This window comes from Muscardinus avellanarius, assembly GCF_963383645.1.
Source record: "Muscardinus avellanarius genome assembly, chromosome: 6".
Taxonomy (NCBI): domain Eukaryota; kingdom Metazoa; phylum Chordata; class Mammalia; order Rodentia; family Gliridae; genus Muscardinus; species Muscardinus avellanarius.
Window position 1 is genome coordinate 62,452,445 of NC_137791.1, and position 17,977 is coordinate 62,470,421.

The 17,977-nt window shown below is 36.4% G+C and overlaps 1 protein-coding gene across 2 annotated transcripts in view; it reads left to right on the forward strand.

Moving 5' to 3' along the window:
* Nucleotides 1-16,644, forward strand: part of SNCA (synuclein alpha) — a gene marked incomplete at both ends in the record, with an annotated part of 118,348 nt that extends 101,704 nt beyond the window's left edge. Inside the window, 2 exons of one of the 2 annotated variants that reach the window (XM_080698096.1) lie at nt 14,791-14,874; nt 16,612-16,644. In XM_080698096.1, coding sequence (XP_080554222.1) covers nt 14,791-14,874; nt 16,612-16,644 — 117 coding nt within the window. The remainder of the gene's footprint in view (nt 1-14,790; nt 14,875-16,611) is intronic. The other variant, XM_080698097.1, reaches the window with a different exon arrangement.
* Nucleotides 16,645-17,977: the final 1,333 nt, after the last annotated feature.

A 17,977-nucleotide genomic window follows, 5' to 3' on the forward strand; every position in this document is an offset into this window, starting at 1 on the left:
TTTAATTTGTTATGTTTGCCTGTTCAGGATGTATAGTGGCTTGGACATAAATATATTGCATGTTACTGGAAGTCACAATGCTACTAGTTATTATCATGTATTCTCATAAATACTAATATGATATTTCCAGTTTTAATATCTCATTAGTCTACAGCTTTTTTCTGTACTGTGTTCCTTACATCAAAGTTATAAGTGGCTGATACAAGCAGTATAGAGTTTCCAAAGTAATGAGCCTTCTGTAACATCCAAGAAAGACATGAAAGAAAATGTCATAGGTTTTAATATAGATATTATTTTGATTCTATTATGAAAAGCTAATGATTAAAGGAATAAGAAATATTTCTTACTGGCATTAAAATGTCAATAAAAGTATATTAATGTTCAAGTACTTATGCTCTGAATATTTCTGTTAATACATATACACTAGCTCACTGCTTCTGCTTTTAAGTTTTCAGTTAGAAACAATTAAAATGCCATACTTGTAGCATTTTTCCTCACAGCTCTGTAGCATGTTCTTTTGTTTGTGACTAAGATGTCCTCTATCATCTGACATCAAATTCTTTAGCTGTATTTCTAGACAACTGAAAGCAAGAGAACAGAGCAAATCTGTGCACCAGTTTGAGAAGAGCAGAACACCCGAGTTTCACTGGAGACTCAAATGTAGCTTGTAGATGAAATAAAACAAAAGGTTCTATTCTTAACATAGTATGACTTGTTTATCACAAATTTCCCCCAATTTTTAAGCACAAATCATCCATGAGTTTAAAACAGTAGATTAATGTGTAATATTTAGTGAGGCAATATATGCTACACATTCAGTGGGTAGATACTTAAAGTAACAAAAGAATTGCTCTACACACTGAGCTATCAAAGGGAGTTATCAGTGTGGAGATTGCTTGGTAAACTGAGAATGGATCCACCATATGATCCAGTTATACCATTCCTAGGTATCTTTTCAAAGGAAATTAAATAAAAATATTACAGTAAAATATGCATATCTATATTTATCACAGCACAATTCACAATAGCCAAATTATGGGACCAACCTAGATGTCCAGAAATAGATTACACAATTGTGGGATATATACACAATGGAATTCTACTCAGCAATATGGAAGAACAAAATTATGTCACTTGCAGGAAAATGTATGAGCCTAGAAAACATGTTAAGTGTAGCCAGTCTCAGAAAGTGAAGGTCATAGGTTTTCTCTCATATGAAGAAGCTAAGGAGTAATTGGGGTATCAGAGGGATATCAGATAATGGAGGAGAAACTCCAGTGGAGCCAGGGAGGTGGTCTAGAGGAAGGGAAAGGGAAAGAGTGAGGATCATTGAAGAAATTGCTACCATCAGCTTTGTGTACATACGTGAAAATACCAATGTCAATCTCTATATCCTGTCAAGGGGAGGGAGGTGGGGATAGCCCACCAAGTGTTGTATGGAAGTAGGCCACAATCAATATGAACCACATTGTGACGTGAGAGTATAATATACTAACACAAGTAAAAATTTGAAAACAATGTGTTGGAAATAACCCAGCACATTGGTGGTGTTATAACTGTGCTTTGGTCATTATAGGCTACGTTATGCATATCATTTCATTAGATACAACGATATTCTGAAAAAGATATTGTCACCATTTTCCAGTTGACACATTTACATGCTCAAGCTGTCACTGGGGCCATTTGTCACTAGATCAGTCTGCTGCTAAATAGCATGCTCTTACAAGCTTTTCATTTCCTGGGTTTCTAAGCAATAAATAGCATATACAACTGTTGGTGAGGAGCACTATGATACAGAGCACTTAAAGTGATCCTGTAACCACAGCTTCAATTGTGCCACAACATGATAGAGTTAGAAATTATCCCCCAAACATGTTTTCCAGTGCACATACATGCATATGCATATTCTCCCTCTCTTTCTCTCTCTCTCTCTCATTCTCTCTCTCTCTCTCTCTCTCTCTCTCTCTCTCTCTCTCTCTCTCTCTCTCACACACACACACACACACACACACACACACACACACACACACACACCATACAGACAGTTGGAGCATCTTTAACACAGAATATTCTGTGCTCTGTAATTTTACTCTCTCTCTCTCTCTTTCTCTCTCTCTCTCTTTCATACAGAAATCATGAGTTCCTATTCAACGAACACCAAAGGGAGATATAAATGAAACCAATTACACAGAGGCGACACAAAAAATGAAATGCAGAGCTGTGTATTGATTTATTGAGGATTTAATAAGGCAATCCAGAAATAATGGATGCCTTAAAAGTAATTAAAAGTACACAAATAAACACTTAATTCCTAATTAAAGAAAGAGAAAAGACAACATGGAATGAAACAAATCATTTATTGGATGTGAAAATAATCTTTTATTTCTCTACAAATTCTCTGTGGAATGAGGCAGAGTTATAAATAAATAAACATCATGACTAAGTATAACATCTGCCTCATAGAATTAATGGATCATTATGTTTTATTGTGGTAATCAAAATGAACATAATGCAGGGACTTGGGAGAAGTTACCATCTCCAGCAGACAGCGGAGAAAGTTAAGGACTGAAACCCAGGCAAAGAAGCTTTATTGGTTGGCAAAAGTAGTGAAATAAGAAATTCAAGTGATGTTATTTCAAACCATTCTAAAAAACTATAGTATATGTGCTACCTAAATTGTTGGGTAAATGGATAATTTATTTCTAATAATCTTATTATCTTGATTCTGTTAGAACATTCTAATGAAAAGGCCTAAACTACTTGGAAAATGATATGCATTGAATTCTCAATAAACTATTTTCCCTATAACAAAAAATGTATCAATTTGATGTTTGCAGATTTAATTACCAGAGAGTAAGTAATCTGTCAGATTATTGCTCTTGCAAATGCATTCTGCCTACCAACAGACACACACACAAACATCACACACACATTAAAACATAATTTCTTTATCCTCCTGATTTCCATTTGTTGGAAATAGTACAAAATAAGCAATTCAGATATGTAACCTTAAAATATTTTACATTTCATTTTGAGATAATTAATTTCCAAACTTAGTTTTATTTTGTTTAAGCAGCCCAACTGGATGTTTTATGATAAGAACATTTTTCCCCCTGAAGGCTCTTGACAAGACTATCCATCTCTGTCCATTGATTGATAAAATAGATAATAAAAGATAAAGACTGATAAAATAGATTATAAAAGATAATAGCAGTCAAGATAGAGTTGGTTTTTAAGATGAAATAATGCATGTAAAGCTATTAAAATGATGCCAAATAAAATGTAAGCATTAAATAAACATTAGCTATCTTGTTATTCCATATCAGAAAAGTAAGTAATCATCTGAAAATATGTGATTGTCAGTGACCTCCTAAGAATATTTCTAGCCCATAATCTTTCTTAGTAATATGGTAAAATTTCTTTTATCTTCAATCTGTTGAAGCATGGATAGAGGTTTTTAATGAAGTATTTTCAAGTAAGGATATCAAGACCTGTGTCCTATTTTTTTTTAAAGGAAATGCCTGTGCCTGGGCTCACTTAGACCTGGCTTTCTTAAAAGCCTTCCAGCATTCACTGGGTTTCTCTTAACTGTAAAAACAGACTCTATTTTGAACTTAGTAAAAGCCTACCCACCCACTCTACAGGTTCTTCACCCAGGCGCTGGTTTCTACTTGCTTCCAAATATCAATGCACTTGCAAAGGTGAAATGACTGGCTGATTTTGAGCCCAGCACAAGAGCTCAGCCCCCTTTTACATTGATGATGTATTATTCCTCCCAGGCTGAGGAGTCAGTCTTTAAGAATTCAATCCGTGAAATAAAATAAACTCATTCAAATATACCTTTAAACATATAAAATGCCATTTTGTTAGTAGAAGAGGAGGATGATTCCTTAGATGTGAAAAACAAAAATAGTTTCTTCTCAGATTCACCATTGTGTATTAGTATTTGCACCCAGATCTATATCTAAGTAACAGGGGGATAAGGCAGGCAATTGTTCCTATACTCTGAAGTCTTATTAGGTGAGTCAGCTAATTACATGGTTCTACCATTAACATGGCAGGCACTGAGCTGCTTACCAAGGAAAATTAAAATTTAAGAGTGATTACAACTTCTTTGCTATGCAATGAAAAGTGCTCTTTCTCCCTCTCTCTCTCTCTCTCTCTCTCTCTCTCTCTCTCTCTCTCTCTCTCTCTCTCTCTCTCTCCCTCCCGCCCTCCCTCCCTCCCTCCCTCCCTCTCTCTCTCTCTCTCTCTCTCTCTCTCCTTTCTCTCTTTTTTTTTTTTTTTTGGTGGTGCTGGCGATGGAACCCAAAGGCATTCTACCTTCGGGCTACACTCTCAGACCTATTTTATACTTTATTTGGAAACAGGGTCTCACAAAATTGCTGGGAGCCTCACTAAGTAGCTGAGACTGGCTTCGAACCTGTGCAATCCTCCTGTCTCAGCCTCCCAAGTGTTGGAATTACAAGCGTGTGCCACTACGCCCGGCATGAAAAGCTCTTCTTAAAAATTATTTTAGAGCCCAGTATGGTGGCATACTCTTGTAATCCCAGCATTTGCAAGGCTGAGAGAGGAGGATAGTGGTTCGCGGCCAGCCTCAAATATTTAGTGAGGTCCTTTGCAACTCAGTGAGACCCTGTGTCTAAACAAATAATTAAAAAATCGGGTTGGGGGTATAGCTTAGAGGTAGAATGCCCCTGTGTTCCAACTGCAAAGTGGCACATGCCTATAATCCCAGGACTTGGCAGGCTGAGACAGGAGGATTACAGGTTCTAGAATGCCTCAGCAACATACAGAGACCCGTGGTGGCACACGCTTGTAATCCCTGCGCTTGGGAGGCGGAGACAGGAGGATCGTGCAGGTTTGAAGGCAGCCATGCTGGCTTAAGAGACCCTGTTTCCAAATAAAAAAATATAAAATAGGTCTGGGAACATAGCCCAGCGGTAGAAGGGCTTCCAGGAACCCGAGTACCACCAAAAAAAAAAAAAAAAAAAAAAAAAAAATTTTAAAGGGCTGGAGTTGTAGCATAGAGGGAGAATAACCCTGTTTTAATCCTTATTACCAAGGGGGGTAAAATGATGATTTCACACCCATTTTTTATTTATATAACAATTATTTTTATAAGTTATGACTTCATATACAGTATATAAAATTCTACTCAGAAAGCTGGACGTGGTGGCGCATGCTTGTAATCCCAGCATTTGGGAGGCTGAGACTGGAGGATCGTGGTTTCCAGACAGCCTTAGCTACTTAGTGAGGCTCTCTGCAACTTAGTGAGGCCCTGTTTCAAAATAAAAAATAAAATACAGGGGAGGAGGTATGGCTCGAAGTTCAAATGCCCCTGGGTTTCATCCCAGGACACGACAAAAAAAAAAAAAAAAAAAAAAACCCTTCATTCAGAGAAAATACTGATAAACAGCATCTAGAAATGAACCACAACTATACTTAATACATTATATTACTTTCTCCTTTTCTCAAAAAATGTTTAAAAATAATGAGATGAACTAATTTTTATCAGTCTATCTTTCTCTCCCTAGATGATTGTCAAGACTAAAGGTACAGTCAGAATGGCAAAAAATAAGAAAATGAATAATATGATAACTGATTCTCTAAGTGCATCCAGTTTTTTTAACAATATTTTTATTGAACATAAATAGTATACATTTAAACTATATTTGGTGCCCTCTTCTTCTGCCCCGTTTTCCCTTCCCCCCTCCCACCAATGGTTATCCAGGTTAACCATGTCATATTCATAATTTTACACATGTTCAGATATAGACCCTCATTAATCAAGATCAGCCTTCCTCCTCTCCTATCTTTCCATTCAAACTTTGCTGATATTTCCCCTCCATTATCTGGAGTCCCACTGGTATCCTCTGTGTTTCCTAGTTTGGGCATATTAGAGGAAACATATGTACCTTCTCCTTCTGTGCTTGGCTGATCTCACTTAACATAATGTTCTCCAGGGCTTTCCATCTTCTTGCAAATGATATAATTTTGTTCTTCTTTATGGCTGAATAGATTCATTTGTGTGTACACAAAAACCACCACATAAGCTGGGCATGGTGGTGCATACTTGTAATTCCTGAGCTTGTAAGGTGGAGACAGGAGGATCACGCAGGTTCGAAGCCAGCCACGCCGGCTTAAGAGACCCTGTTTCCAAATAAAAATATAAAAATAGGTCTGGGAGTGTAGCCCAGAGGTAGAAGGGCTTCCAGGAACCCCAGTACCACCAAAGAAAAAATAAATAAAAAATAAAACCACCACATAATTAAAATAGGTTTGCATTCTTGATCTGAAAAGTCTCCTGTATATATAAGCTATGAACAAAGTCTTTATTAGATGACTTACGGTCTTTGTAGTTATGAACTATGAACAAATTGTTTATTAGATGACTTATAGTGCTCACCATTTGATTCTTTCCAAGAAACCCAGGTGATTAGAATGTTCCCAAGAGACCTGGGTGATTGACGGTATAGTCATTTGTTTTTTGGCAAGACATAATCTTAATAGGTTGATTCTCTAGCCTGGAAAGGGTAGGTCACTTTTGCAGTAGGGTAATCTACTTACCCCAAAAGCCATGTCTTCATTCAAACTTGAGGCTCAGTTTTGGGGTAGTGGACCTTGCAATTTATGATGAAAATCATCTGCTATTGTTGCACTTTTTAATTAGGAGATTCAAGATGGTCTCAGGAGATAGCAAGAGAGATCATCAGTGATCCACTGTAATTTGTAAGTCTGCAGTACATCTATTGCTTTGAACATTTAAGATACAGATTCCAGGTTAATGATGGAGACTTGCCATTAAAAATGCTATTAACAAAACCATATTTTGTTATACAGTGTCCTTAGAAAACTGTTTGAGAGCTTTGTATAGACTTCAAAACAAAAGGCACCCTTTATTTTAACATATTGAAAGCAAGCACATTGCTAAATGTTTGTGCTAAATGACACCACAGAATTTATAAACAACTGCTGATAGTGGGCAATAGTTTCCAAGGAGTGTATTTAACAAGACGTTTATGAGGCCCTAGAAACATGCATTCTTAACAAGGCTTCAAAACAATTCTATATTTTGCTTCAGAGTGTAGTTAAGAAAGTAAGTTTTATCTTATGTGCTAGATAAATATACAATAAAATTATGAGTCATGGAAGTGAATAATTCTTTACAGAAATTATTAGTAGATATCTAAAGCCAGGTCTGGTGTCACACACCTATAATCCCAGTACTTAGAAGGCTGAGACAGGAGTATCATAGGTTCTAGGCCAGCCTTAACAGTTTAGCAAGAACCTCAGCAACTTATTGAGATCGTTTCAAAAACAAACAAAAAAGAAAATGGGTCTGGGAATACAGCTCAGATAAATAATGCCCCTGGGTTCAATACCTAGTACCATAAATATAAAGTACATACATACATACATACATACATACATACATTTACATATACATACATATAAAACAAACATAATATAGTTTTAAATATAAAATATTATACATACAGTTGTATTAATAAAGAGAAGGATGCTATTCAAAAGCAGGCCAACAATGTATGACATTAATGGCAGATAGAAATATAAATAAAGTTAATTAAAATTAATGTACCTTATTTTATTTATTTATTTATTTATTTATTTATTTATTTATTTATTTATTTGAGGGTCTGGGGATGGAACCCAGGGGCATTCGACCTACGAACTACAACCCTGACCTATTTTTTATTCCTTATTTTGAAACACGGTCTCACTAAGTTGCAGAGGGCTTCACTAAGTAGTAGCTGAGGCTGTCTGCAAATCACGATCCTCTGGTCTCAGCCTCCCAAATACTGGGATTACAAGCGTGCGCCACCATACCCGGCTTTTAATTTACCCTTTAAATAATAGTTTGGTCAAGGAAACAGACTCAACTCCATTTCTAAGTATGCAGGTGTGTAACACAGGAATTTCTCCCTTATATATCCAGGAAAAATATTGTGGGAGGCTTGTAGATACTAGATAGCTCCTCCAACTTGCTCCTGTGGCTGGAGTGAGCTGGGTGACCCTCAGCCTTGCCCTGAGGCAAGCATGCAATCAGCTGCCTTTCTCTCCCACAGTGAATATTTCTTTCCATTTCTCCTTGTCTCTTGTCTGTTTTATAGAGCATGGGAACTAGGGCAGGCATCAGTTGGTCTTTGGTTGTGCACCAGCTATTTGACTCAAAAGGTTCATCTAAAAAGAACTCAGTTGGGTTTTTAGGGTGGAAGATGTCAGCACACTCTTTCTTCTCCCTATGAAAGATGTGGTTCTTAATTCTTAATACCAGTGGAAGCTCATTCCACTGTGTATTTTTTTTTTTTTGCTGTTGGCTTATATAATCATTTTATTTTCTATGAGTTAAATGCAAAGATAAGATGCTAAACTCACTCTTTGCACTGTTGTTGAAACAATCTCTCTAGTAAAAGGAGGGCACTGGTTTTCCATAAACAGAGCAAATAATAGCAGGAAACAGGGTATTCTCCTATATTTATTTGCCCTATAGGTTATCTTCCCAAACATACAGAGATTCACTAGGATCCAGACATGTTTCTCATGCATTTCATTGCCCTAGAACCTATTTTGGCTTAGTATATTAGCTTAATGAAAACTTCAAAAGAAAATGATATTTCTCAAAAATATTTAATATTTGTTACATTAGTATTTTTTATTTGTGGTAAAACTCAATAGAATATACATTTTAAATTCCCTAAGGTACATTTTGAAACATAAAATCCAATTACTAAGCCAAAGCCAAACATGAGAATGAGAGAGAGTGTAGGGAATGGGGTGGGAAGTGGGGAAGGGCTAAATGAGTGATGTGTGTATGTTATGCCTCTAACATCTTGTACCCCATAAAGATGTATGACTAAAATATCCCAGTAAAATAAAAAAAGTTTCAAATATAATTAACTTTGAAAATAACCATAAAATGCAAAAACATTAATGTGATTTAACACTCAAAGTACAATAAGGTGCAATTCTAAATTGTACTCAAAATGATTAGAAAAGACTCCTATAAATATAGTACTTAATACTTTTACAGTTATATACAGGTATAGTGAAAAATTAATATCTAGTGATTATATGAAGTACTTGTTGTTATATTTTCTTAGAATAGTTGCTAAAGATTTTATTATTCTTAAACATCTGTTGATATTATGGTCACAAATTTAAATCATATTCAGAAAACATTAGAGATTGAACATAATATGAGTTTATACATTTTTAGAACATAAAAAGTATAAATTTTTTCTTCTATAGCTCATCCATCTTCACCTACCAAAACCTGGATAGTTCTAAAGGAATTCCTAAATAACATATTTAATCTATGAATATTTGATTATTTAATTTCTAAAAGTGAAGGATACTTTTTATGTGTGTATAGTACTGAAGATTGACCTCAGAGGCTTTCTATACCTACACCCCCAACCTATTTTATTTTTTTTATTTCAAAACCCAGTCTCATTAAGTTGTTATGTGTTGGCCTTCAACCTGTGATCCTCCCATCTCAACTTCCCATGTACTGGAATTACAGGCCTGTGCCACCATGCCCAACAGCTAAAGACCTTTTTTTTTTGGGGGGGTACTGGGGTTCCTGGAAACCCTTCTACCTCTGGGCTATGCTCCCAGGCCTATTTTTTTTTTTTTTTATACTTTTCTTTGGAAACAGGGTCTCTTAAGCCAGCGCAGAGCTTCGAACCTGAGCCATCCTCCTGTCTCCGCCTCCCAAGTGCGGGGATTACAAGCGTGCGCCACCAGGCCCGGCTAAAGACTTTTTAAAAGCAAAATTCAAATATACTGTCACACCTAAACAAATAATAACCTTTGAATTAATTAAATATCTAGTCAATGTTCAAATTTTCCTGGCTGTTTCACATACGTTTTCATGTGTTTAAATCAAGTTTCAAATAAGAATAGAATAATTGTTATAGTTTGTATCTTAAATGCCCCCCCAGAGCTCGCTGCTAAAGTCTGGGCTGCCATTCTGTGGTGCTGTTAGATGGGTAGAATTTTTAGAAGGTGAGGTCTAGTGGAAGGAGGTTAGGTCATTGAGGGCATGCCCTTGAAGGGAATACTGGTACCCTAGACCCTTCCTTGCCTCTCTTTTTGCTTCCCTGATGCTCTAACATAAATAGGTCTCTTCTGCCACATGCTCTTGCCATATTGTGCTGGATCTCCAAAGGCCCAAAGCAACAGGGATGAGTGACCATGAACTGGAGCCTCTATTTTTGTCACAGTAATAGAAAGCTGTCTAACACAATAAGGTTAAGTTGCAACTTGCTATTTCTCACTCAGATCTAATTTAATCTATAATAACTTTTTTTCTTGTAATTTACTTGTTAAAATAGCTGTTATTTGACGTGTAGTATCCCACAGCTCCAAATTGCATCCAACAATGTGCCCGTCTTCTTCAGTCCTTTATAATGCTGTAAATTCTCAGTGGTTGATGAGTACTTCAAATTTTGGGCACTTAAATCTTCTAGATGTGTGCTTCCATCAGGGGGTACCTAATAATTAACTGACTTTCTCCATGTCCTATTAATAGCATTTTATGACAAGTACCCAGATCTATTGTGAAAAGCTAATATCCTAGTTCTATCCATTTCTGCCTTAGCTAGATTATGTCTATTATGAAAAGTTTTTTCTTTTCATATCTCATACCGGTTCCTTGCTTACTCCAAGGTACAGTTCATACAAGAGAGATAAGATAAAAGCCTGATTTGTTTTCCCAAGGTGACATTTTTCCTGATCCTGAGTTCTTGTTTCTGTGAAATAATCCCTCTCTTCCCAACACTGTACCCTTCTGGCCTGGCAGCTTCCTGCACTGAACACTATGGCAAACTTCAGTGAAAATTTAGACACAATGAAGTATGAAGGGCTGGGAAAGATGGCAACGTTGTGCTACAGCACAGGACTGGAGTTTATAAAGAGGAGACAAAATATTAGATACACTTGTTCTTGGATTTGGGCTCCCTTCCTTATAGAAGTTATGGCTGAAGAAGGCCTACCTTTCCCTCACCTCCACTTCCCCCAGCTCCACTGTCCTTGCCCTCAGTGCTGGTGACTCATCAGGGTCTTTTCATAACAAAGGCTTTCTTACCTGTGATTTAACAGATGTTGGGTTTAGTTATTTTGATTCTCCTTTGGAGTATACATTCATAGTATAAAACGTATAATGGTCATATAAAATACATATTTGTGGATAAACTTACAGAGGTCCATGATTGCTTCCTCATTGATGTGTTCCATCAATCAAATTATAAGAAAGGTGTCTGTACCTGCACTGGACTCCTAACTAGTATGAAAAGGAAATAGACATAGTAGGAGACAGGACAGAACATTCTCGATTACTGAAGTCTATAGGTAATTTGAGGAACTATTTTGAATGACAAAACTCTTTTGGACAAAAATCTCAGAATAGTGATTAATAAAGTCTGCCAGTATGACTGGGCACATTATTTAACTGGGCACATTATTAAACATTATTAAACTGGGAACATTATTAAACTATGAAACAATGTTTCCTTAGGAAGATGTGGATAAGGAGAACTGCTTTTTAAAATATGTGTGTGCTGCTTGTATTTTGTGTGTTTAATACAGTTATTTAATTCCTTTATAGCTGTAAATTATAATTTATTAATGAAATATTTATGTATTTTTAGTTTAATGTAATCAATAATTTAATTCTCCAGAAATATGGCAGTAATACATCCAGCAATCAAACATGTAAAAGCAACTTGTGCAGTTAGTCCTCCATAGCCATGTGCTCTATATCCATGGATTAAACCAACCACGAATAGAAAGTATATGGGGGAAAAGCTACATCTTTACTGAACATGCATAAACCATTTATTCTTGTCATTTGTGTTGGTCAACTTTTGTCATTGTGAGAAAATACTTCAGATGATCAATTTAGAAGGAAGATAGATTAATTTTGGCTCACAGTTTTAGAGGTTTAAGCCAATGGTAGTTGACTCATTATCTGGGGGTCTGTGGCAGCTCAGTATATCATAGTGGAAGCTGCTTAACCTGTGGCAGCCAGAAAGTGAACAAGGAAGGCAGAAAGGGTCTGGAGTTCAATGTACCCTTTAAAGATAAGCACCAGCCAGGCGTGGTAGCGCACGCTTGTAATCCCAGCGTTCAGGAGGCTGAGACCGGAGGATCGCGGTTCATGGACAGCCTCAGCAACTCAGTGAGACCCGGTTTCAAAATGAAGAATAAAAAATAGGGCAGGAGATCAAATGGCCCTGAATTCCATCCCCAGACCCCCCCCCCAAAAAAAAAGATAAGCACCCACTGATGTAACTTCCTTCTATTAGACTCTACCTCTTAAAGGTTTTACCACTTCCCAATTTCACTGCAGGTAAGGGACCAAGCCTTTAACCCTTTGAGGGATATTTCATATCCAGACTATAGTATCTATCCCCTAAACAATATAGTTTAACACCTAGTTACATAGTATTTACATTGCACTAGTTGTAATCTAAAACTTTAAATGATACAAGAGAATGTGATGGATTTTATGCAAATATTACCCTATTCTATAAAAGGGATTTGTTTGAGTATCTGTAGATTTTGGTATTCAAGGAGGATCATAGAACCAAGCCCCACAGGTACCAAGGAACAACTCTATTTTATGTGAGCAAAATGTTTCTAAAAATATAATTCTATTCTGTGACTTTAATAGTCAATTGAACATCTAGGATTGTATTTGATATTTCATCCTTATTTTATTTTTCCCTCTTTCTTCTATTTATCTATCATCTATCTCTCTCTACCTATTCATATTTGTACCCTCTTTCTGTCTTATTGTTTATTGGTTCTCTCTTTTACTAGAATATTCATTTTTTCCTCTAGGGTTTCTCAAGCCCTTTCCCACAATGAAGCCAATTTTAGAACTCTATAAATGTTTAAACTTTTGATTAATATAATTCTCAAGATAATGTAAAATGCAATGGTTCCCTAAATGAAGGCACATGAGAGTACATTTTTATTTCCTGCATTTAGTTCAAAACAAGTACTTTATAGCCTGTAGATCTTTAGTGTGCAATTTAAAAAGAATTAGGAAATGTGTGTTAGAACATTATGCTAAGTGAGATTAGTCAGTCACAAAAAGTAAGAAATCAGATGCTCTTTCTAATATCCGGAAGCTAGGAAGAAAATGGGTCATAGGAGGAACTCTAAATGAAGAAGGAGAAATCAAAGATTAGCAAACAATGCTAACTAACTGAAGGGATGGGAGAGGGGAACAGGAAAATTCCCTAATGTGCATAATGTACATTCACAAACATATCAAAGTCAATCACCAAACCAAACATGAGAAGGAGGGAGTGGGGAGGGATTGGGGTAGAAACCGAGGAAAAGCTAAATGAGTGATGTGTGCACATATGCCTCTACCATCATGTACCCCATTAAGATGTATGACTACAATGCACCAATAAAAAAATTTAAAAAGCAAAAAAAAAAATGCATATACTTTACTTTTAAAAATAAGCAATCATGAGTGAGGCATGGTGGCCCACATGTGTAATCCCAGCATTTGGGAGGCTCAGGTTCACGGACAGCTTCAGCTACTTAGTGAGGTCCTTTGCAATGCAGTGAGACCCTGTTTCAAAATAAAGAATAAAAAATAGGGCTGGAGGTGTAGCTCGAAGGTAGAATGCCCCTGAGTTCCATCCCCAGTACTGGAAAAAGAAAAGCAATCAGGATGTACTTGCAACTTGAGTGAAAAATATGTAAAATTAACAAGGATGGATTTCAGTTAATCCAAATACATAATCAATCTAGTCAAAGAATTCATAAGTGAAATTCAGTGATGCATGGCTGAGCTTGGAAGGGTATACCTAGACCCTAAGTGCACATGCAGACTACATCCAGTAATATCCACTAGCCCTACTTGAATGGAAGCAACTGCTTTGGGACAATTATAACAAGCAGGCCAGGCCCAGCATACTGACTAGTGGAGTCTTTATCAAGGTCTTCCAGTTAACTACATTGAAAAATTAGTACCCTACTTGCTAGTTTAAAAATACTAAGAACATGCCAGGCGTGGTGGTGCACGCTTGTAATCCCCGCGCTTGGGAGGCAGAGACAGGAGGATCGCGCAGGTTCAAACGCAGCCACACTGGCTTAAGAGACCCTGTTTCCAAATATAAAAAAAAGTATAAAATAGGTCTGCGAGTGTAGCCCGGAGGTGGAAGGCTTTCCAGGAACCCCAGTACCACCAAAATAAATAAATAAATAAAATAAAAAAATACAAAAAACATACAAAACAGCCTAAAATACTTTTAATATCTTGTGTTTTCTTCCAGTCATTTCACTTTTGCATCTAACTTCTACATTGCTTGTATCCACAGTATACACACCCTTCACGTCCTGCTGCACACTATTCCATAAATGCACTGTCAGTTTGTTACATGATTCTCATATTTTAATAATGCATGGCCTCAAAAATCTATTGAGTAGTTTAATGATAATTTCCTTGGCTCTTCTCCACTGATCATTGAGTTAACAAATTTTTACTGCTGTCACTGGTATCGTGAAAAATATATTTGGACTGTTTTCTGGATAGTGAGTTACTTGGACAGAAACTTTGTACACTTTGTCAGTAACCCATGTGACCACTCTTTTCCCTGAAAGTGCCTTTTTTTATAGCATCCCTGACAATATCCCATGTATGTGTGTATAATTTGTAAGGTTTTTTTTTCAAAATATGCATTAAAATACAAAATGGCACCTTTATCAAATTCTTTATATCCTTCTCACTTTAAACATTAGGGAGAAGAAGGATCCCCACAAGAAGGAATTCTGGAAGATATGCCAGTGGATCCTGACAATGAGGCTTATGAAATGCCCTCTGAGGTAAACATTTGAATTTCCAAAATAAAGTTTAGGAGTTAAAGTTGGATTGTTAATGTCTTAATAATAGGCAGTACCACTGTCAGTTTTCCTTGTGTTAGGATCTGCACACATGAATCAGGAGAAATTTTTTTCTGAAGATGACCTTGATCTGGGTGCGAAAGGGTAGGGGATACTGCAGGTCAAAAGGAAGGGAGAACATTCTAGTACAAGGAAATATCAGAAGCAAAGGCAGACGTGTCTGTTCATGTAGATATGTTGAGGAACAGTGAGTAATTAAGATACAAGCTTAGTGGGTATCTAGAGTCCATATTCCATATTAGGATATATGTTTTCCTGAAAAATAAATATATAAATATATGATAGTTTCACCTAAAAAAAAAAAGAAAAAAATATTCTCTGGTAAGAAAGAAAGCAAAAAGAAATATTGAAATGATATCTTTAAGTTATCAAAAGCTTGGTATCAGACAAATGAAACTGTTATGTGAGATTATCATTTTTAATTTTGGATAAATTGCTATAATACTAGATGTCAACCACTAAGCCAAGCATGGGAAGGAGGGATGGGAAGGGAATGGAGTGGGGATCGGGTGGGGGCTGACTGGGCAATGTGTGCATGTATGTCTACAAAAGTTTGTATCCCACTATGATGTATGAATACAGTGCACCAATAAAAAATTAAAAAAAATAAAAATAAATAAAAAAAGATTCAAACTTAGGAAACAGGGAGAATAGTGACTGATTAAAGTTGCAGAGATGATACAGGTCAAAATCTAATTGTAGAGCAAGAGGACAATCTTGTGGTTTAAGTCTGTACTTTATTCATACAGCAACTTGTGTTTTCAAGAGTATGTTTACTTTTAAGCAGAACCCTGAGTTTTTAGGAGGGCTTATCAGCCCTTTAAAAAGAACATGAATATTTTTATTGTGGATGTTATCTAGATATTTTTATGCAGGGGAGGGTGTTGTGCTTTAGAATAAAAGTAATAATTGAAGACATAAATGAAGCTGAATTTTCAAAGTGGTAGAGTGAAAGGACAGAAAATGTATTTTGCCTTTTAATGCCTTAATTTCCTTCTAAGAATCAGAACAGCTTAGCCATGAAAAATCCTTCGGAGCTGGGCGTGGTGGCGCATGCTTGTAATCCCCGCTCTTGGGAGGCAGAGACAGGAGGATCGCATAGGTTCAAAGCCAGCCACGCTGGCATAAGAGACCCTGTTTCCAAATTTAAAAAAAGTAAAAAATAATAATAATAATAATAATAATAATAGGTCTGTGAGTGTAGCCCGGAAGTAGAAAGGTTTCCAGGAACCCCAGTACCACCAAAATAAAAATAAAAATAAAAAAAACAAGAAGAAAAAAGAAAAATCCTTCGGAAGCCATTTGATTTGGGTCTAAGTTTTGCAGTTGAGAAAACTGAGAACCAGAGAGGCCAACTAATTTGTCTTATAGAACAGCTGTTCTATAAGGCATTGTGATTGTTAATGGCACATCTGGAGGTAGAACCCAAATGCCCTCTCTCTCTGACAACTACCACAATTCACTTTTTTATCTGGCAGGTAAGACAACACTAATAAAAATAAGATTATGTCTTTTTGCAGCAGGATAGTTCCAAGACTGTTAGGAGTATAAATCTTACTCAAAATGGTCAGCCATGTCCTACATCATTTACTCTAAGTCCTTGGTTCCTGAACTCTTCCACTAATGATGTGGCTGTCTGTTTGATTTCCCAAATGTCAGGAAGGCTATCAAGACTACGAACCTGAAGCCTAAGAAGCATCTCTGCTCCCACTTTCTTGAGATCGACCAACAAATATCCCATCTTGTACAAGTGCTCAGTTCCCATGTGCCCAGCCATGAAATTTTCTTAAAGTTTCTTCAGTGTCTTTTGAAGTCTTCCATCAGCAGTGGTTGAAGTACACGTACCTGCCCCCACTTAGCATTTCGGTGCTTCCCTCTCACTGAAGCAAATACATGGTAGCAGGACCCTGTGTGCTGTGGATCTTGTGGCTTCAAATCTAACATGTTAACACAAATTCAAAACACCTAAGTGACTACCACGTATTTCTAAATCTTCGCTATTTTTTTGTCATTGCTGTTGTTGAGAAGTTGTGATTTATTATTACATAAGATTTTAGATGTCTTTAATGATTATTTTCTGTCTAAGAATAATGACGTGTTGTGAATTTGTTAATATATACACTATATAAAATATGTGAGCATGAAACTATGCACCTATAAATATCAACTATGAAATTTTACTGTTTTGTGATGTGTTTTATTAACTTGTGTTTGTATATAAATGGTGAAAATTAAAATAAAATGTTATCTCACTACAAAAATATTTTATTTCTTCATCTCACCTTAATAAAAATAATAGTTATAAATATATTAAAAGGGAATGGACACAACACGCTTAAAACTTTTAACAGCCAGTTGAAAGAGAACTTGGGAGGTGTTTAAGGAGATAGAGCAATAATCCTACATTCAGAATTCCCTGAAGCAAGAGTGTCCAAAGTGTGTTCTGATGTGCACTGATACCTTAGGGCCCTATATTAAAAAGTTAGGTTCTGTGAAAAATTATTTTGACTGCATCCTTTGTAGATATCCTTTAAGAATTAGCACAAAAGTTCTAAGAAAACCTGGTTAAAACCAAGTACTCAAATAAAAAAATTCTACAGGCCATGCAAACCTGTTCAGGAGGCTGGTCTCCCATTCACTCCTGAGACTTTCACCAGTGAAGTGGTATAAGGAGCAGTCTAGTCCTATCTTTATTTTGCAGATATTAATTTCTCCAAGTGTGAGCTATTCAGTCTGCTATGAGTCCACAAGGTGCTTTACCAAAGCCCTTCAGAATAAGCATTGGCACACAACTGACAGCAGAACAATCTAATGTGTGGTTTAGCATTCCAAGTTGCATCTTTTCCAAAATCTTGCTTCCAGTGTGAAATACAAATGTTTTCTTATTATTTTGGCTCATACAGTTAGTAATTATTCATGACATATTAAAATATATATTAGGAGCCCACCATGGTAGTACATGCCAATAATCCTAGGTAGAAGACTGAGACAAGAGGATATTGGGCTGAAGGCCAGCTTCAGCAAC